This window comes from Cryptomeria japonica, chromosome 2 (assembly GCF_030272615.1).
Source record: "Cryptomeria japonica chromosome 2, Sugi_1.0, whole genome shotgun sequence".
NCBI lineage: Eukaryota > Viridiplantae > Streptophyta > Pinopsida > Cupressales > Cupressaceae > Cryptomeria > Cryptomeria japonica.
The window spans coordinates 653,759,439-653,781,239 of NC_081406.1; the positions used below are offsets into that span (position 1 = coordinate 653,759,439).

At 39.4% G+C, this 21,801-nt stretch overlaps 1 protein-coding gene across 1 annotated transcript in view; it reads left to right on the plus strand.

Moving 5' to 3' along the window:
• LOC131038390 (myosin-11) overlaps window positions 1–21,801 on the plus strand; it is a 298,247-nt gene that overhangs the window by 85,338 nt on the left and 191,108 nt on the right. The window contains exons 10-11 of the mRNA XM_057970810.2: window positions 11,162–11,308; window positions 11,413–11,514. Of these exons, the coding sequence (XP_057826793.2) occupies window positions 11,162–11,308; window positions 11,413–11,514 (249 nt within the window). The remainder of the gene's footprint in view (window positions 1–11,161; window positions 11,309–11,412; window positions 11,515–21,801) is intronic.

A 21,801-nucleotide genomic window follows, 5' to 3' on the forward strand; every position in this document is an offset into this window, starting at 1 on the left:
TTAAACAAGGAATTTCTTGATCTTGATTCCAAACTTGACCATTTCGCCATGGTATTCCACTTAGCTTTTCAAGAACATCCTTTGAATTCGAAAGATATTTCACGCTTGGTCCGTTCTGGATTAATTTTTCCATCCTGACACTTCCCATGATCCTAAAACCATCCACGACCAAAAAAGCAACTTTCTATTTTTAGAAAATTTTAAAAAAAGCAGATCGAAAAAGCAAGTTCCCTGATTGGCCCCAAAATGCCAAAAACAAAACTTTCTAAATTTAGAAAAAGCAAAAACGTAAAAAATTCTTGAAAAAACAAGTTGTCAAAATTGACCCCAAGAAATTGCGATTTTACTCCTTCGACCTATTTGAGCCCATCCGTAGCATTAGAACGTCCATTTGACCACTTTTCCTCCTTATTGACGTCAAAGACTCCTCCAAATTTCGACAAACTTGAGTCATTTGTAGAGGGTAGAAACCGTAGACACAAGACCCTAAGACAATAACCCTAAAAAGCAAAAATTAGGGGGTCCCCGTTTGCAACGAGGTGATATGTAAAAATGTTACACATACACACACACATATATGTATACACACACACACAGACATATATAGTTCATGGTAATATCAATTGTCTAATTGTCCAACCAACCCAAGGAACACCAAGAGTCGTGCACTATAATTTGACCATACTGCTACAATTGCTCCAATTATACTAGATAATGTTCAATTCAATGCTATCAATGTTTGTATTTTCTATTCAACCTTCCAACCTTGGTGCATTCACACAAGGTGATATATATAGACGTGTTCATGGGAATACCAACCATCTAATTGTCCAATCAACCCAAGGAACACCAAGAGTCATGCAACTATACTATGGCCATCCATGATGTCAGCATATTGCATAAACCACCAAGTGTAATGTCTCCACATGGATAATCACCTTGTACAATTTGCCATTGCTGCACACTATGAATCAATAGTTGCAACTTTTACACTATTGGTGTACTTGCTTGTTTCTGGTATAGCCATCAATGCCAGCTCCTCACTTGCGGTAGCTTGCACCAAATAACATTACTTATAATTGCTTGCTGTATCTTGTGCCATCTTCTAGGACATTGTCGTGCTCTCAAATTGTGCTGTATGAACTCCAGTAAATAGAGATTGGTAAGGAACACAAATGTGTATAGTAGAAAAAGATAAAGAGATAGAAGAGGCATTGGAAGAAACACTAGAAGAGTCCAAACTAACAATATTTTGCCATCCACTATTATGAATTAGTACCCCACAAATCCTAAATGTAGTGGGATTTCTGAAAAATAGTGACAATATTAGTTGTTCAGGCATAACTCACGATTTCAACAACATAAGGTTAGCCCCACATTTGAATTGCTTTATTTTCTCAACACTAGAATTTCAAGTTATGATTGAAGATAGGGATATTGTCAATTGTTTAGGGAAATGTTGTGATATCAAACTTACTATGGGGGATTAAATGTTGACTAGCCCTATGTTTGCCATTCTATGGAGGGAGTAGATCTAGATGTAACATACACTAATCTACGCAAAATAAATTACAACTTTTGAACAGAAAGGAAAAGAAACTTGCAACTTTTGTTTTTGCAGCTACAACATTACACTGAATAGAATCTTGAATGCTAAACAAAATACTAGAAATTGAATAGAGATCTATTCTATGAGCAAAATAATTGATAAAAATGAAATTTCTATCATTCCAAATTGAAAGAGTAGAGAGGTTTAGAGGTTACATTTTCCAGATGCTCATTCTGATCTTTATATAACTTAACCATATATTTTGAAGTAGGAAAGTATCATTAGGGCGCTTTTCCGCCCAACCACGGACTTACTGGTCCCCCATGCCGTATCCAACTGGATTGGCCCAACCCTTCACAGGGAGGTAACGAGAAGTTGAATTCATGCCATCTGAGGCTGGTGTATAATCTTACACAGCTCCTTAGTTGATCATACACTAAAGGCTACCCCTAACTAGTATGACCTTTGACCGGGGTGTATATCTGGACTATTGAACCGACTGACGCTCTTTGAATCGAGCACTACCTTGGCCAAAGGTTTTAACTTAGTTACAGTCATGCTAGAGTGCGAAGTCAAGTTCCACCCTACTCGGCTGCAACATAAGGTTCCAAGACAATGGTTTTTGTTAAAGAGTTATAAGTTTTGGTTGTTCATTATCGCAATCACTTAATAACCAAAAACCACACAAGAGTTAAATAGGAATTTAAGTATACAGACAATGGTTCTTGAATGTAGATTTTTGTTTTGTTCCTCTCTCTGTTTATTGTATCAAGGGTTGAATTAAGCTAACATCTAGTTGTGAAAGATAAGACAGGCTTGAGAGTTGCTAACTCACATGTACACCTTAAGTTTTTATGTGTATCTCATGCATGACAAGACTCTGCTGTCACTGCAATATCTAAGTGTTTTTTTAACTGAAATGCTAACTGCATTATTGAGTACTACTGTTTTACTCTTGCCTGTCTTTCTTTTCCCAAACTAAAGATATGTTATCATTCATATCCAATTGGAGGTTTATCTCAAATTCTGTAAGCAGCTTCTCAGCTAAAAGGTAATTTTCCACTTTATGCATCTCTTAATGACTGAGCTAATTAACAGTCTTAATAGCCCTTTATTGTTATTTTTGTTTTCAGAGAATACTTTAATTGTAAATACACCCTAGAAATCGAGAGGGTCCGGGTTGCAGCCCCAGCTCAGTTCTATTTGCAAGACTACAATGACTAGTTAAGCAACTCTGGCATATATTATCCCCTTTTCAAAATAAGAATTAAACACGGTTTTACTGTGAATTACAGTGAGGGTATAATTTTTCCTACAGTCCATTTGAATTATTTCCAGCCATACTGTATAATGTGTAGGGAAATATATTCTTCTTCTACAGACGAAATACTCACTGCTACACATTATAAAGTACGGTGGGGTAAATATCTTTAAAAAATTATCATTATTTACAGCCTTACTGCGTAATTCATTTCTTTTGTTAAAAAACAATGAACTTACAGCCGTGCTTATTATTGCTACACATTATAAAGTACAGTGGGGTAAATATCTTTAAAAAATTATCATTATTTACAGCCTTACTGCGTAATTCATTTCTTTTGTTAAAAAACAATGAACTTACAGCCGTGCTTATTATAGCACTAGTATGTATTTAGCCTTTTTTTTAACTTATATTATGCTTAATTCTCAGTCAAACAGAAATAAAATACTTCCTATCAATTTTTCTTTCATAATTCAAAACTTCAGAAGGTAAGAATGGCTGCACAAAGCCTTAATAGGCTTGGAAGAAGCAACATGACCTAGTAAAATAGATGATGAATGACTTGCTAAAGGCTCACTGTGCTGCTCTTCAACTCTCGAGAACCTTCAGAGCTTTTGAGAGGAAGGATATCTTTCCAATACTGTTTCCGTATGCCAATAACAGAAGAAACCGGTAATATTTTTATGCAGAGCTCGTATGTTTTCTAGCAAAAAGGTAAAAGTGTCCTCATCGCTTCCCAATAAAACTATATAACCTCTCAACATGAGACGGTTTTATTAATTTCATCTCATTTACTGCATTTTATTCCAATTTGGATAAATCTCTTCCGAAATGAGAAGCATGCCGTAATTTTTGCAGCCACTATGGCGGCGCTAAAACCCTCAAAGTCTTGAGTATAGCTCAACAAATTCTGAATGCCCTCGATGTAATATCTTAATGATATGTGGAGATATTAAAATGGTATCGGTACAAGCATTGGACTTATACTAAAACATAGCACTCGATACATTGCTAAATGCCAATATAAACTTTAGTGGAGCTTAAGAATTATTTAAATTAATCTAGTTCACATATAAAAGCCCCCTCCACGAACATAGCTTTATATTAAAATAGCCATATAATAGAATCAACTAATGCATTATAAAGTGGACTTTTCGTTGAAAGAACATAAGCAAATTATATACATATATTTATACCATATAAGTGTACATGTCAATACAAGTACGTATACGCATGTACATATCTATATCTTGAATACATGCATATACACACTTATATATATAAAAGCAAGTGCAATAATGCAATTTTTAATTTTTAAAATAAAAAGAAAAATAATATTATTAATAATAATAATCTAACCTTGAATACCAATTCCACGACTTAATTGATGAAACCCTAAACATCTACTTAGACCATAACATGGTTACCTGGCACAATAGGTTGACAAAACTAGGTGAATGGAAGACAACTTGACTCAACTTATGGTGAGAGTTTTCAGATGGCATGAGCTCTCTTTCATTATCTCTTGACTTGATGATACTTCCCCTCCCTTCTCAGAGGATGACGAACTCTTGCACACTCTTGGCCAATTCAAACAGTTAGCTTGTAATCCTGTCATGACTTGACATTGGAATATAATTAACAGAAGTAAAACATCTTATATGTCATTATATTTAACATCAAAACATCAATATAAAAGTTGTGAATCATTGCATTGAGGATAAATAACATGAAACAACTAGGCACAAGTAACATTGCGTAAATATAGCATAAAAATGTCTAGGGCACAAAAAACATGGTGTAAATATATAGCATTTAAACATGGCACAAGTGGGATGTAACATATCCTTCTCCTTATGAATCATCGTCCTTGATGATTAAAAGTATCATTTAAAAACAAACATGCAATTTACATTGTTTATACAACTTTTAAAGGAACAAGTTCAATTGTTGAAAACATTAAACAAATGAGGGAATCTTTGATGTATTTAATTATAATCTTCCCAGGTGGCAATGTCCTCAGAGTACTGATCCCACTAGACCTTGCACTGAGTGACCTCCCTGTTACATAAGCGATGCTTACGTACCTCGAGCACCGTGACTGGCTTGATCATGACCACCCCTGGGTCCCGTACTTGAAAGGAGTTCCAGTCAATCATCTGTGCAAAATCAGAAACATACTTTTTTAGATAACAAACATGAAATACATCATGCAATCGGGCAAGACTTGGTGGTAGAGCAATTTTGTAGGCGATCGGGTTGATGATCTCTAGGACTTCAAAGGGTCCTACATCTGCCGATAGTTAGCTCCTACTAACCTTTTTCTGATCAGCTTTACTTGCTCTTCCATTTTCGAGAGCATTTCTGGACCGAGGGTTATCCTATCTTCTAGCTTAACCTAGCTGATAGTAGTTCTACACCTTCTCTCATATAGTGCTTCGAAGGGTGCTATCTTGATGGATGACTGGTAGGAATTGTTGTAGGCAAACTCAACCAAAGGAAGGTAATCTTCCTTCTTGTACTGCTGATCCATGCAATACATTCTCAAAAGGTCCTCTAAAACCTGATTGTCCCTTTGTGTTTGGCCGTATGTTTCCGGCTAATATGCTGAGCTGATATTCAACTGAGTTCCTAAGGCTGTAAATAAAGTCTGCCAAAATCTGGATGTCATTCTAGCATCCCTATCTGAAATGATTTTTCCTAGTAATCCATGTAACCGAAATATCTCTTGCACAAATTTATAGGCAATGATAGGCACTCCATCTGTTAGGTTGCCTGGAATAAAGTGAGCTACTTTTGTTAATCTGTCAACCACTACCAGAATGGCATTATGCTTTTTCCTCGACATAGGCAATCCTTGGACAAAGTCCATGCTGATTATCTGCCATTTCCAGTCAGGTATTGCGTTGGGCTTTAACAACCTGTTGTGACCATTTCACACATCGCCCCATTGCAAATGGGGACCCCTGCTTTTTGCTTTCTAAGGTTTGTTTTCTAGGTCTTTTAGGGTTTTGTCTGTTAGCCTTTCGTTTTTGAGTGTCGCCGAGGGGATCACCTGGATAGCAGGTTCTGCTTGAGTTAGGTCAAGTTGGTGAGTAATGAAGTCTGGAATGTCCTGATCCTGAAATTTGACTAAGTCTGGAAAACTGAAAATCCTCCAAAAACTAGATTTTGCAATATAGCTCGAGGAGGTCTGAAACCACTCTCAAACATCCTGAAAGTATATATGGAATATAACTTAAAGTATAAGTGACATTTCCTTCTACCTTTCACTTAAATGTCACTTATACTTAAATGTTATATTCCATAAAATTATCCCGACAGAGAGTTCAAAAAGTCAAATTTCGCTCCTGACCCTTCCTGAGGGTCCAAAGCTAATTTCGCTCCTGACCCTCTCAGGAGGTCCAAAGCGAATCTCGCCCCTGACCCTTCCAGAGGGTCCAAGGCGAAAATCAACCTAGGACTCATTCCTTGCCTTATTTGACCAAATTTTGATTTGCAAAGCATTTTGTTTGGACTTTGGAATTGATTGAAAACCTTGAAGGAAATGATGAATTTTGACCAAGATTAGGAATTTCGCTCCTGACCCTTGCTGAGGGTCCAGAGCGAAAATCCTATTTGAGCCTATTTGTCACTAATTTTGGCTAAATTTTTATGTGCAGGGTCTCCTGGAAGGAAGGTTGAATATCATTCAAAGGTTTGGATGCTTGAAAAATGGTGAATTTTGGGCAACAAAGGTAAATTCGCTCCTGACCCTTGTTGAGGGCCTAGGGCGAAATTTTGAATAGCTCTCATCTTGCATGGAAAAAAGTCAAGTTTTGGACATAGATGAAACAAGGACATCTCCCTTTACCCACACTCCAGTAAAAGATGCCATTTAAGATATCTAGATGAAGTTTTGGACGTGCAAAAATAAGGTATTCAAGGCCTAATTTGAAAAATCACTCCTGACCCTTGCTAAGGGTCCAGGGCGAAGTTATTGATATTCTTCATTAATACCTTAGTCAAGTGTTGATATCCCTCAAAATCACCAAATTTGCTAAATTCCAAACATTTGGGAGGATTAAAATAAATTTGCATTAATTTTTTAATAAATTAATTTTTAGGCCTTGAAATAATTAAAAAATCCACCTTGGAGGCACTAAAATTAATTTTTAAAATTAAAAAAAAAACAAATTGAGCTCTCAAACACATTTATTGGCTTTTGCAAGCAAGTCGGCCTCCTTTTTAATGGATTATTATCTTATTTTATTATTAAAAAAACTAGGTCGGCCTCATGGTTGAGTGAGGTGAGCGCTCTATATAATGAGGGAGTATTGCCTCAAGTTGCAAATCATTCATTCATCCTTCTAAGTGCGAAATTGAGGAGCAAATTGGAGAGGCAGATTTCTTGCTAGATTGGAGGATAATTTCCAGATTTTGGAAGGTATTTGAAGGCGAATTTCCAGATTTTGAAGAAGCTAGTGGAAGGTGGAGCTCTTTTAAAGACTAATGGAGGCGTAATTCATCCAAGGGAAAATTATAATCTAAACCTTGTCTAGTAAAATCCAGTCTTCTTTCATCATTTTCGGATGTCTTAGAGTTAAGTACTCAAGAGAAGGTATGGAAATCATTTTGATATTCTTCGTCGAGGCTTGTTTTAATTTCATAGCAATTTTTGAAAAAAGTCTAAGGCTTGAGAGTTTGATTTTGATAGATTAATTAATTAGGAAATGAAGAATTCTGGATTTATCACGAAATTTCCTAATCAGTATCTTGAATCTTCCCTTTGGAGAGTCTTAATTTCTACACTTTAAAATATAATGCTTAAAGACTAATTTTGGAATTTTTGTGTAGGCATCAAATGGTGACTCCCAAGCCCAGAGGATCTACAAGTTGGCAGGCTCTCATCAAAGAAGATCCGGTCCAGGACAAAGATGATCTCCTCCAGCTCAGTATCATTAAAGAAGATCAAGCAAGGATAAGGGCGACCTCCTCCAGTCCAGCATTGACAAGGACGGCCTTCTTCGGTCAAGCATCATTAGGAATAATTTCTTCCAATCTAGCATTCCAGGGTGAGGTACATCATCATCCTGCACATCAAAGACAAAAGGAGTTAGAGCAAGGGTTCGTTGAAGAAGCAGATAGTTTTAGAAGAGTTAATTAAAGCTAGCTTCGCAGCAACATCAAATTGGCATCAACCAAGTGTCAGATGAGGTGGCATCCTAGTCATCGCTCCTCCAGTCGGTGTGGTCCACCTCAGCATGTCCAGATTCAATGTACCTAACTCATGGGAGATGGCACAAACTTCGATGTACCTACCCCAGCTATCCATTGGTCGAATTTTTCCAGAGAAGACATGTGTCCAATTAATACAATTATTTCATTGGTCAGAATTGAGTTTGTTGTAACAAACCCTAATTAGGGTTTTCATTGTTGAATCTTGGCCATTGATCTCAGATTGATCTTAGCCATTGAATTGTATTAAGGGCACTATATAAGCCCCAACTCTTCATTTTGTAAAGTCTAATAGAATAGAAGAGAGTTAGCGAATAGAAAATAGAGAGTAGTTAGAAGGTGAATAGTTAGCTAATAGTAGATAGTCAGTTGATAGAATAACAATTAGAGTAGAGTAGAGAGAGAAGGCAAAGATTGTTGCCAAGATGTTGTTGTAAAAGACTTGTAAAACTTCATTGAAGAAATGGTGAAATTTATGGGTCGATTCAACAATTTGCATGGTCTCTATACTTCTCATATTTGATTTCATGTTATTAGATGAGTGGAAGAAATGTGTTTGATTGATGGTGAAATTCGTATATCCATACTGCTAGCAGTTTGTTGATTGTAGACTTGCCTTGTGTAGTCAACTGGAATCATTCAGCTTAAGCTTAACTTCAATTTTCGCTTCTTCATTGATATGCATCAACCTGATGGTGTCTATGCCTATAGTGATGATCTGAACATCATAAAGCTTTCCTTTGAAGATCGCACTAACCTTGTGGAGATGGTCCTGGGATGTCAAAACAAGACTTAGTTAGAATTTCATCAAAGATCATTCATTGCTCCTGCATTCTTAGTGTTAGGATTAGATCCTTTCCTCGCCCTCGTCTTTTTTTTCCTTTTTTCAAATCTAAGCCAGTGAAATCCTGTGTTCCAGCAATATTCAAAGCAAATCAGACGTTTAGGTCGACAAGTGTAAGTCCCCTTGTGATTCCAGCAAATCACATCATACCACAAAGAGCTTATCCACACGTAGAGATCCTACAACAAAGAACCTTGAAGTCATCCCGATTGATCCTTTTCGCGACATCTTCAGCATTCGGAGACTTTATTCAAGAGAGGATAAGGTACCTTTAGGTATTTTGTTCTGTGTTCGCATGTGCATAAAAAACACATCAACACAACCCTACTGGGTGTTGATATTCGGCTTTAACTAACTCACATTCAAAACAACTGGCCACAAACCTTGCAGCATCCTTTTTCATCCCTTTCCAAAAATACAAGGGTTTGATGTCAGCTAGGAGTTTAGTAACTTCTAGATGTCCGGAGTAGGGTGCAGAGTGTATTTCTTTCCATACCAAATTCCTTAATTCAGCAGACTTGGGTATATACATCCTGCCTTGGTATCTTAATAGTCCATCGGTTTCAATCCGGAAACCTTCATACCGAGGATCTTGGGGATCAAGTCGTAGGGGCTTCTTTTAGCTGTTGGTAATATCTATCCCCTCCTAACAACCGAAGAACACGGTTTCTAAAATCAGTATGCACTACAGTAATGACACTAATATGGTGCCGACGACTCAAAGCGTCTGCCACCTGGTTTTCCTTACCCTTGATGTAGTTGATCTCAAAATCATAATCAGAGATTAGTTCTAACCACTGTCTTTGTCGTGCATTGAGATTGGGTTGAGTGAAGATGTATTTCAACCCCTGGTGATTTGACTGAAGTTTGAATGGTTTACCTAGCAAATAGTGATGCCACATTGCAGGGCATGAACTATTGCCGCAAGGAACTAGTGCAATGGTAATAAATTTGAATTAAGTGTATTGGAAGCAAAGATTCCACAAATGGTAAGTTCTCAGTAAATGCAAAAGTTGCTCAAAAAAGATTCAATAGGGCTTGAGGAAAATTATTCCTCTAGAGAATCCATCATCACTACCAAGAGTTCACACTATGGAAGATCACATTCTACACCACCAAGAGTTCACAGTATGGAAGATCACATTCCACATCAACAAGAGATACAATCTCAAGAGGAATTTGGCCATGGTGCAAAACTAGATGAAGCAACAGGTTGACTATCACTAGAGTGAAAGGAACTTTGAAGTGGGAGATTGCTTTTTTTTGTGGTTTCAACCTTTTAAGAAAATGTCCATCAAGTATGAAAAGAAGGATAACAAGTTCTTACCTAATATTATGGTCCTTATCAGATTTCATAGAAGATTGGTAGTTTGGCATGCAAGTTAGAGTTACCCCCAATAACAAATATACATCCACTTTTTCAGTTCTCTTGTTTAAAGAAATTTATTGGACAACGAATTTCAGCACAGGTAGTTTTGCTTGAGCTGGATGAAGAGGGTAGAATCATCTTGATCTCAAAGAATTTTTGCAGATATGCTCAAAGAAACTAAGGACCAGGTTAATAATAGAGTATCTCATCAAGTGGAAGAACTTGCCTATGAAAGATGAAGCTTTTATGCACAAGCTTCTACAATCAATCCATGTTGAGAATAACACTTGTTTGAAGGGTTAGGGCATGCTACACCCTTAACCCATTGAATATATGGGGATATGTGATTGCCAAATATGGCTCACATTATCGTTATTTTATTCATTTATTATTGCATAAGTATATTTATTGTAAGCTAGGTTGGCCTCATTGGGATTGGGGATTAATATTGCCAAATTAATCCTGTAGTGAGTAGCTGTTGAGCATTGTATTGCAAGACTTTTGGAGGTTGCCCCCTCAAAGTGGCTTATTATAATAAAGTATTTGCATCTTCCTTTCTCTTATATTCTTCTCTTGTGCTATGCAATTTCATTACACACTATAGAACACTCCAATCTGTCACTGAAACACAAAATTAAAAATCCTCTTATGGATTTCAAAGAATGAATTTAGTAGGCTTGCTAATTGTGTAATATTTGTGTTCTTGTAAATGAGTATGGTTTTAGCATCATGTTCACCTAGAAGATAAATAAGGAAAAATTAGATATTGTCAAGCATAGCAATGTAAAAATTATCAAATAAGCACTTTAATGAAAAAATGCAGTTTAAGAAAAGCCATAAATGCATGATTAAAACTTTGCCCCTTGAGGATTTTGTGTCAAAACTAGAAAGCAGTGTTGAGCTTTATTTTCCTTGTCTCAGGTGTGATGCAAAAGTACTACAAGATGCACTATGCACCCGCATTATTGTGACTCGGGAGGGGAACATTACAAAATCTCTTGATCCTCCTGCCGCTGCAATCAATCGTGATGCTCTGGCAAAGACTGTATATTCACGATTGTTTGATTGGTCCATATCTCATACCATTTTTATAGTTCTTTCTCTATTGTCTTTAAAATTATGAGGCTTCTATGTACTTGGATGGAGAGATGATTCTACTTACCTTGCTACAGGTTGGTTGATAAAATCAACAAATCAATTGGGCAAGATCCAGATTCTGTATCTGAAATTGGTGTCCTGGATATCTATGGCTTTGAAAGCTTCAGGAAGAACAGGTTTGTGAATTCAATGCTATAAATGTTTTTCAAGGAATACTACATTTTGACTAGAATTGTTTCTTTGTCCAGTGTAATGAAACCTAGTTTGAGATGGATTAGCTAGACCGTGAAAATCAGTGCCACAAATGCATTACCTTGTAATTGCCATAAATTTATTTTATATTGTTAATGAATACATTCTCATCAATTTAGTGAGCTTAGTTTCGGTGAAGAAAATATTTTGGTTCCTTGAATAGAAAATACTTAGCTTATATTTGATGCTCAATGTGCATAGTTTGTGTAAGTATGCACTGGGAAATTTAATGTTGTTTGCTGCTGTAAGTTGAAAAATATTGTTTGTTGATTTTGCCCTTGCTCTCCAAGTGATTGGACATGGACATGCATTAATTAATCAATGTAACAATTGAAATGATTATTGAAAGAGAATGTTTTAAGCTTGGATAATAAAAAGTTGGAAAGAGGTTGTGAGATACTCATTGAACTCTGCTAATAAATAGTTGGAAAGGTGTTGCATAACTCTCAAAATTTTAACAACTATCCAATTTTAATGAAAAACCTGCTGTCTCACTAGTCTTGATATTGAGGCTGTTAAGCATATGCGCTTGATATTGAGTCTGTTAAGCATATGCTTACAATCCTGAGAAGGCCTTTCCAATTAGAGGAGGCAACAAATAGCATATTCAAATTCCTAGAAGATAGTCTGCTACCAAAGATGGGTTTCAAAGTTTGTACAAGACACAAATTAAGTTGATGAGGCTATCTCTTATGTTTATTGACTTCATTGTGATATTTCTAATTTTAGGCTTGTGAATCTTGGAAACCTTTTTTGCTTGCTTGGAAATGGATTTTGGATTTACATGGATGCTTCTGCATGCTAGAAACTGCCAGCAATGCCCAGGGGTTGGCTGAAATATGTGGAAACAGTTACCATGGTGTGTATTGAGTTCCCTGGATATATTTGCTGGGGATATTTCCAGTTAATCCTCACAAGTTTCATGTCATTTCCACCACGGGACTTGTATGATGAGCAGATCCAACCTTTTGAGTAGAGCTCCTCAAAGGCCGATTCTACTAAGGGCCACACTATCTCCATATGAACAATGGTCCAAGACTGTAATATTTTGTGGCCATTCTTGGGGTGAACAGTGGAGAAGGTAGTGGCAATATGGGAAAGGCAAGAATGGTATAGGAAAATGGGCAATTAATAGGTAACTCTAGGAAGAGTAGAAGAAAGGATTGGAGGGGCCCATGTGGATCTGGTTCTTATTTCTGATTGTGTGGTACAGTTAAAGAAGAACTTTTGGAGCTTGTGATCTCTTAGGACATAAGGGATTAAGTAGAAGAGATGTAATCTGTGTAGTGGATGGTTTGGCAAGAATATGGGTTGTGTGCAAGATAGTGGGAGAAAATTTGAAGCTAAAATAGGCAATAAAAGGAGAAAAAGAAATACAATATTTCTTTTTGCTTTTTTTGTAATAGCAATCCCTGCAACAAACATGCGTTGGTCTTTCTAGGCTTTTCTAGTTTCTACGTGTTTTTAGGAAAGCAATTGCTATTGAGCTTTGTGTATGCTAGTGAATTGCTAGAGTCTGCAAGGGCATTGGTTAGGGAATAAAATTCAAAATTAGCAATGAAATAAATTATACAGGGCAACTAAACAATATCTCTTAGCAAAACCAATGTCAAAGAAGTTGAGCACAAAACCAATCCTTTAAGTCTGAAGAAGTGATGAAGAAACTACCAAAAGGTGCATTGTATGTAGAGACAAAAACAAGATATGAAACGTATGATAGATGAAAATTGAAATAAGCAGGCATAATAAAGCATTAAATGAAGCAAAAATGAAATGAGAAATCTGACATATCAAACTGAGCAAAAGAAAACTAGAAGTTCAAGGAAAACCAAAAACTTAATGGCAGCAGCTAAAATGAAAATTGCATGTTCAAGAAGAGGATGAGAGGAAGTTGCTGAAAGTCCCAGGGGAGGTTGGGATGTCTCTTACCTTCCTTGGAAGGTGCAGGGGCTAACAGAGTCCTGCAGATCATTTGATTAACATATGATGGCTATTTGTGGCTAGAGACCAACACTCTTATCCTCTTTCACTCCCTGGGATATTGTAATGTGCACTATTTGAATCACCTTATATTTTGCCCACAAGAGATTAGACTATCATGGTTCAGGTCTGATCTGATTGCTTAATGAGAACTCCTGCTATGCTTCCATGTCCTCATCAAATGAAACCTTCTTCACTTATATCTTCCAATGTGAGGGAGGGTCACACCTCTTCATCATGTCCACCCTTTGTAATGGTCACAACCTTTCACAATCACCACCCTTCAAAAGAGTCACGACCTTTCATCATTTGTGCTTGTTGAAAGAGTCACAACCTTTCATAATTTCTGCCCTCCGTTGGAAGAGTCACTTCCTTATTTACTTCCTATTCCTTCCTTCTTCCATTGATTCTTCCTTGATTCACATGCTCCATCTTTCTTCTCCTCCGCCCTCAAAAATGAGGTTCTCTTCTCCCTTATAAATCTCATATTTGAGTCACAACTTTTCATTTCAGGCCTTTTGACCATTCATTCTTAATTAAATTTTAATTATATTTAATTTTATTCGTTTGTATTTTAATTTTATTATTAAATCCTATTTCAAAGTGCGAACATTATAGTCCGCCCCAACCAAGATTGTTTGTCCTCAAGCAATGATCATGGAGTGTTCAAATGATTCCCAATATGAAATGGCTTTGGAAACACACATGGAATAAACTTGCTGAAAACACATCAAACATGATGCGAAGCATATTTTAGACAGAAGGCTTACATTAGGAAGGTGCTCATATAGTAGATATGTTGGAAACACATCAGGTATGAACCAAACATGGAACATTCACATAAAAACACAAAGCATACACATGAATGCATGTAGACATAGTGAATAGGTAGATTACAATAAACATTATGACTAGCTAATTATCCTATAACCAATCATTGCTTAGTTTGGTAGTGTAAGAATTTGCCTATAGCAACCCAAGTTCTAGAGGCCAATGAATAGCACAAAAGAAAAAGAGAACAAAATAGACGAGAATAAACTGCATTCCTATCAATGATGCAAAAAAAAATGGATCTCCATACAATGTACATGAGCTTTCTTATAAAGGCAAGGCCATAGGAATGCAGTTTATTCTTGTTCCCTTGGGTAATCAATTCTTCAGTTGGCCTACAAGAGGTAGGAACGTTCAAGCATGACTAGTTCCATCCCTTGGGGTAATCAATTCATCACTTGGCTCACAAGAGGCAGGAACGTTCAAGTATGACTAGTTCCATCCCTTGGGGTAATCAATTCATCACTTGGCCCACAAGAGGCAGGAACGTCCAATCATGACTAGTTCCATCCCTTGGGGTAATCAATTCATCACTTGGCCCACAAGAGGCAAGAATGTCCAACTATGACCAGTTCCATCCCTTGGGGTAATCAATTCATCATTTGGCCCACAAGAGGTAGGAACATCCAACTATGACCAGTTCCATCCCTTGGGTAATAAATTCATAATTTGGCCCACAAGGGGTAGGAACTTCCAACTATGACCAGTTCCATCCCTTGTGGTAATCAATTCATCACTTGGCCCACAAGAGGCAGGAACACCTGTTTAGTCCTTAATGTGAGGTTGGTAAACTCACGGATAAAATAAGGATATCCCACACGTACCAACTATTCATGTAACAGAACATTCATATGTCAAAGCATGAGTACCAATAACAAAACAGCTATACCAGAAGAATGATATCTTTATTGAATTCTCAAGAATATGTCTGTACAATACCGTCCTTGCCGATGTTCCATCCAAATCATATATAGACTCGACGGTTGGCCAAGTTGCCAACCGTCACTAACTACTTACTACCCCACGGGAACCTCTCGGCGATTCAAACATAACCAAACATAAACATCCATCCCAACTACAAACTAACATGTGTTATTGACCCCTAACATCAACCCCCCCAAAAAGTAGTTGTCTTCCAGACGACTAAGACAACACTAGCTGGAAAACAAAACAAAAGACTAATACTGAGAAGGGGGAGGAGGCGTCCCTGTGGTGGTCGAAGAAGAAGGTTGTTGGCCTGTGTGGAGTTTGAGGTTCTTTTTTGCCATCAATTGCCGTTCCCGTGCCTTCTTCACCATGTGTGCGGCCTCCAATAGTTTTTTGTCCTTTTGTTCCATCTATAGAGTAAGCTCAGCCACTTGTGCTGCTAGTACTTGTACCTCCTTCTGCATGTTGCAACGTGCCTCATAAGTAGTCACCTGCGTCTCTAGCTCAGTCCTCAGGTTCTTCTCTACTGCGGCTAACTTCGCGTGTTTCTCCCCTTCCTTCTTCAGTTTCGCTGTATACAACCGCTGTGTCTACTGCTCTATTTGACTTTGTCGCATCTGCAGATAGACATCCCGAAAAGATCCCTCCATACTGCGCAAGGTGGCGCCCAAGGTGCCCACTCCCTCCACCAGTCGCATGCGCGTTCATTCTTGTACCATCTCCGGCATACTACTGTCTGGCCACCCTTGTTGCTCAAAGTGGCATGCAAACTCGTCCGCACATCCAGAAGTCATGAAGCGGCGCAGCTTCTCAGCGTTGGCAGAGTTGCCGACATCCATCTGCCCAGTCAACTGTGCCATTCCACATGCTATATCTGAAATCCCCTGTAGCTCCCCAAGGAACCGCTGGAGCGAGCCTGCTAGATTGCTAGGGTCTGGTGGCGTGAGGTGAAGTCCGACCAGTAGTCCTTCGGACTCACTTTCCCAAACATTGGTGATCTTCAGGCTCTGCCCACCCCTTCCCGTTTCTCTATTCTGCTCCTCAGTAGACATCCTCTCATCTTGATCTGTGATAGGGGTGGTCCTGTTCTGTGTTTGGTTCGGTCCAACGGCCATGGCGTGTGGTGAAGGCGAGGGGGGAGGGTGAGGTGTGAGTGCAAACTGCCCCAGCCACCCATCCAACGATGCATCTATATCTTCATCCGTCAGTGTCTCTAGTATTGTCAACTGCTCCAAACCATCTCCCGTCATCGGTACATCCCCCGACTCCTCTTTCTTTGCTGGTACCGTACTAGTATCTGCTGTGCCAGTACCCAAACCTGCTGTGCTAGTATCGATTTCCTGTACGACTACCTCTTCTTCCCCTGGTACGGTTGTCTCCTGAACCATTTTATTCGGACTATGTTGTATGGCCTCCTCTGCCACCGTACGGTCTGTCATACTCCCACCACCTAGGTCACTAATCGTATGATCAAGCCTACTGGTATGTTCTGCGACTGGTGCAACTTGTGACTCGAGTATAGCTAGACTAATCTGCGACAGTGACACCTGTCGCTGTGTCGGTGGTTCTCCTTCATTAATTTTCCGGAACAACACCCCTACTGGTCGTACGTCCCCTACCGGACTCGCCACTGTAAGTGCTTCCTGTGGTACCAAGTGTGCTGAAGAGGACAATTTTGGGGGTGTAAATTTCACCTGCGTGCTCTTCCACTATGCTCGCAGCCCTCCCTGCTGCTCTTCCTCTTTCTCCTCTTCCTGCTGCTGTGATTTCGCTTCCCCTTCATCCTCTCCTGCCGTGTATGGTGCCATACGGAACCCCTCATCTCCACTCTCTTGCTCCTCAGTTTCTTCGGCCTCCTCCTCGGAATCCTCGATGTTGCTGTCATCTTCGACTTCAACGGACAAGTCCAACTTCCTCCTCTTTGCCGGCTGCGTGGTGTCACCAAGCGTGTCCAGATGGGCATAATAGTACATGGATGGCTTATTAGGTTCCACCCTTCCGCGCAGTTCGAAAGTCCTCCACATCTCCGACGACACTTGCAGGCGTACGACAACCAAGAAGAGGTTGATGGCGTGGTGGCACTTGTAAAATGTCTTGTGTTCCAGCTTGAGGAAATCATGAATCCTCTCTGCCAAAATCTACCCCCAGTTGTAAACTTTGCCACACTTAATGCCATTCATGAACCCTATCATCCAGATGGCTATATCGGATGCACAGCTGGCCCCTGTGAGCCGAATTTTTACCAAGTCCATGAGCATTCTCCATTCTCCTGGTGCAATAAAAGAACGCTTCAATCCCCTACTGTCAGACCAGGCACTCTTCCATTGCTCTTCTGTGAGGTCATCTCTGCATACCAAGTCCAACAACCGCATACCAAGTCCAACAACCGCTTCTTTTTCTCCTTGGTGAGCTTCTTGGCTGGTTTCGCTGCAGATGCCCCCTTCTTGGGTATACCAAATACCCTCTTGAAATCTTTCGCCTTGAAGGAAACTCGTACCGTGCAGCCCTGGAACTGAATAATGGAAGCCCTTTCCTGGAGGTTGTATCTAGACACCATAGTTCATAACACCGACTCAAAATTCTTGATGTTGAATGTCGGCATCTGGATGGCATGGTCTACCTATGCCTTCTTGAGGGAGTCCTTTATCACATGGTCGGGAGGGGTTTCCTCCCACCAAGTTCGACATTCGCTGCCAGTCATGCTCTCAAAGGCTACATTCTCGATAGTGATTCCCTCTGGATCTTTCTGTATTTTTGTCCTGATTTTGGCCTTCTTGCTGCTGCTGGCTGGGTCTGTAGCGGTCATGGTTGCACTGCAGCTGCTTTGCCCTGTTTTCTTGTTTTTGTTTAGTCCCTGACCGTTATTATAACAGTTTGCAAGTGTGCTCTGCCAATTTGTACGGACCATTGTGCTCACTGTTGCTGGTGTGATGTACGGATAGGTCTGTATGCTTCTCTCCTTTGGTCGTACAACCTCTGCAATTTGTTTCAACTCTGTGCCTAACATCGTACGGACGACACGGATTTCCAAACTGATGCCTTCAAATTTTTTATAAACTGCTTCCTTGTCTGTACATTTGTCGATCCTCGTACAACACTGTATGATATTCTTCCTGTGGTCCATACGAATTGCTCTTGGTTGTTGTACGACCTCTGCCTTTGGTTGTCGTACCTGTAGCGTGGGCGTAGGACCTGTTGTGACCTTTTTCACACATCGCCCCATTGCAAATGGGGACCCTCTCTTTTCCTGCTTTCTAGGATTTTGTTAGTATCCTGTGACCTTTTGCTGCAGTTTCACCAAGCCTTGTCCAGTTCAGAGCATTTCAGGCCTTGACGATTGAAAGTTAGTTTTTTGCAAGTTAGATGATTCCGAAGTGTGAACACCACCAGAGTGCTTAGAGAGGCCAAAGGACGAAGATCACAATTGATTTGGACGAATTTGGACAACTTTCTATTTTTAGAAAGTTTGCTTTTTTTGCTTTTTCCTATTTTTTAGGAAGTTTCGTTTTTGGCATTTTTAGCCCAATACTCGGTATAGCGTTTTTTAGAAAGTTTTCCCTATTTTTTAGGGATCTCTGCTTTTTGCTTTTTCGGAAGGGAAACCTAGGGTTTACACTTGTGCCATTGACCTACTTCGACCGGAACCCGAAAATTCCAAGTCTTGATCTAAAAAGCTGGATCCCTAGATTTTAGGCTTTTTGCTTTTTCAGATGATCCACCTAAGCACGGATTTCAAATTTCAAGTTAATTCGGTTTAATTAGATTAAACTGTGAAATTTTGAAATTTCTTTGAAAATTCTTCTCAGTCTGGCTAACAAGGGTTTTGAAGTGTTTCCGCAGGTTCAAACCCCATCACCATGGTTGAAGAGGCCATGAAGGAGCCATGCATGAAGTCCGCCATGCCTTAGGAGGCTGTGTGGGTGCTCTCATCAAAGTTCGCCATGCCTTAGGGAGGTTATGTGGGTGCCTTGCCTAAAGTCTGCCAAAGCTTGAGAAGCCATGAAGGGGCTAAAGCTAAAGTCCGCCATGCCCATGAAGGGGCCGTGAAGAGGCCAAGCTAAAGTCCACCCAAGTTTGAAGGGGCCACGAAGGAGCACTCTCCAAAGCCTGCCCAAGGTTGGGAGGCTAAGGAGGAGGAGTGATCAAAGTTCGCCCAATGAGGAGAAGCACTAGAAGTCCGCCCAAGATGGAGAAGACACCAAAGCCTGCCATAGTCATGTGGAAACCTTGCTAGAAGTCCGCCCAAGATGCTAAGTCAAGCAAGAGGAGCCTTGTCTAAAGTCCGCCCCACCTAAGGAGACCATGGAGGAGCAAGGGTTGAAGTCCGCCCAAGTCTATAGGGGCCACATGTGTGCTAAGGCTAAAGTCCGCCCCACCTTGATGGAGGTTATGTGGGAGCAGAGGTCAAAGTCCGCCATGGGTTGAAGGGGCCATGAAGAGGCCAAGCCAAAGTCCGCGAAAGCTTGAGAAGCCATGAAGGGGCTAAGGTTGAAGTCCGCCTAAGTCTAAAGGGGCCATGAAGGAGGCCAAGCCAAAGTCTGCCAAAGCTTGAGAAGCCAGGAAGGGGCTAAGGTTGAAGTCCGCCCAAGAGGAGGGATGCTTAAAGTCTGCCCTAGGAGGTGTCTCCAAAGTCCGCTCAAGGAAGGAGCTAACAACAAAGTCCACCCAGGCTTGCCAAGTGTTGGGAGCAACCTCCAAAGTCTGCCATAGGCTAGGAGGGTCCATGGGTGTCATAGCCAAAGTCTGCCAGGATGATGGAGAGCTTGAGGGTGCCTACTCCAAAGTCCGCCCCACCTAGAGAGGCCATGAAGGAGTCAACACCAAAGTCCGCCAAGGTAAAGGAGGCCATGGAGGAGTCAACATCAAAGTCCGCCCCAATGCCTTGGTCAATTTTTCACGTTAATAGAGGCCACGAAGGAGTTCTAGACAAAGTCCGCCATACCTTGGAGAGGTTGGCAAAATTCGCCAAAATTTGAAAAAGATGGAGATAAAATTCGAAAAATCAACCTACACATGGAAGGTAAAACAAAGTCAACAAAATCCACAGAGAATTCAAATTAAATCCAAAATGAAGAAATATCTAAATAAAAAAAAATCCTCAAAATAAATCCAAAATGGAAAGTTTTTTTGAGAATATTGAGGGAATATTAAAAATTTATTGAGATATTAATTCAAAATGGAAAGTTTTTTTGAAAGGGAATATTGGAGGATTAATGAATATCTTCAAACTTAAATCAAAATGGAAAGTTTTTTTAGAATTAGAAGTATGAGTTTGATGATTTTAGGGGTTTTGCTTAAAACTTGTCTACAAATACTTCATTATCAAATTCATTATTACATCAAGTTCAAAATTACTAAGGAGAGCTTAGTAAAGTATGTCAGTTTGAAGATTATCTGGAGGAAATTCTAGATATTGCTGGAAGTGGGATAATATTTTTTTTAGCAGAACGCTTACAGATTTCTGGAGAAAGGCATCTTTTCTAAATTTTCTCAATATTTTGGAGAGAAGTCTAGCCTTATTCCTATCCAAGTTGGAGGTAAAACTAAAATTGTGAATTTTCTGAATATTTTCTGGAATTTAATAAATGATTTTTTTTCAAAAATTTTGGAGAAAGAAAATTATTTTTTTGGGTTATGTATGAAAATTTTTGAAAATTTTAACACTTGATGGTAACTTCAACCGACCTCAAGGCTGAGGGTCGGGAGGTGAAAATTCAATTTTTTTGGTTAAGTACGAAAATTTTCGAAAGTTTTAACTTTTAACACTTGATGGTGACTTCAACCAGCTTCAAGGCTGAGGGTCTGGAGGTGAAAATTCAATTTTTTTGGTTAAGTATGAAAGTTTTTGAAAATTTTAACACTTGATGGTAACTTCAACCGACCTCAAGGCTGAGGATCTAGAGGTGAAAATTCAATTTTTGTGGCTAAGTATGAAAATTTTCGAAAGTTTTAACACTTGATGGTGACTTCAACCAGCTTCAAGGCTAAGGGTCTGGAGGTGAAAATTCAACTTTTGTGGCTAAGAAAATTTTCCAACACTTAGCCATTTCGTAGCCTCATTATTTTTTTTTTCGAAATTCTGCAGAATTTTTCTAACTTAAAGTTTTTATCATTCATCTGTAGGTCTTAAGCACCATGAAGTTCCAAGTAGATAAAGATGCTCCTCCAGAGTCAAGGATGACTTCCAAGTGGAAGAACATCAGTGACACCAACCTTGGACACATCAATCTGAGGGAGTTTAAGAAGCGAATGTTTGGTCTGGACAACCTCGTGCCTATCACCATTGCGCGGAAAATGATGAAGAGTGGTATCGTGCACGCTGCTGGCTTCCTCCCCACCATGCAGTGCAATGAACTAGTAGTTGAATGTGCCAACACTACAACCCCATCAGTAAGGATATTGTTGCACTTATGGAAGAGTGTTGGCGAATGTCAGCGATGAGGCCATCAGAGAGGCCTTCAGGATCCTTGAGT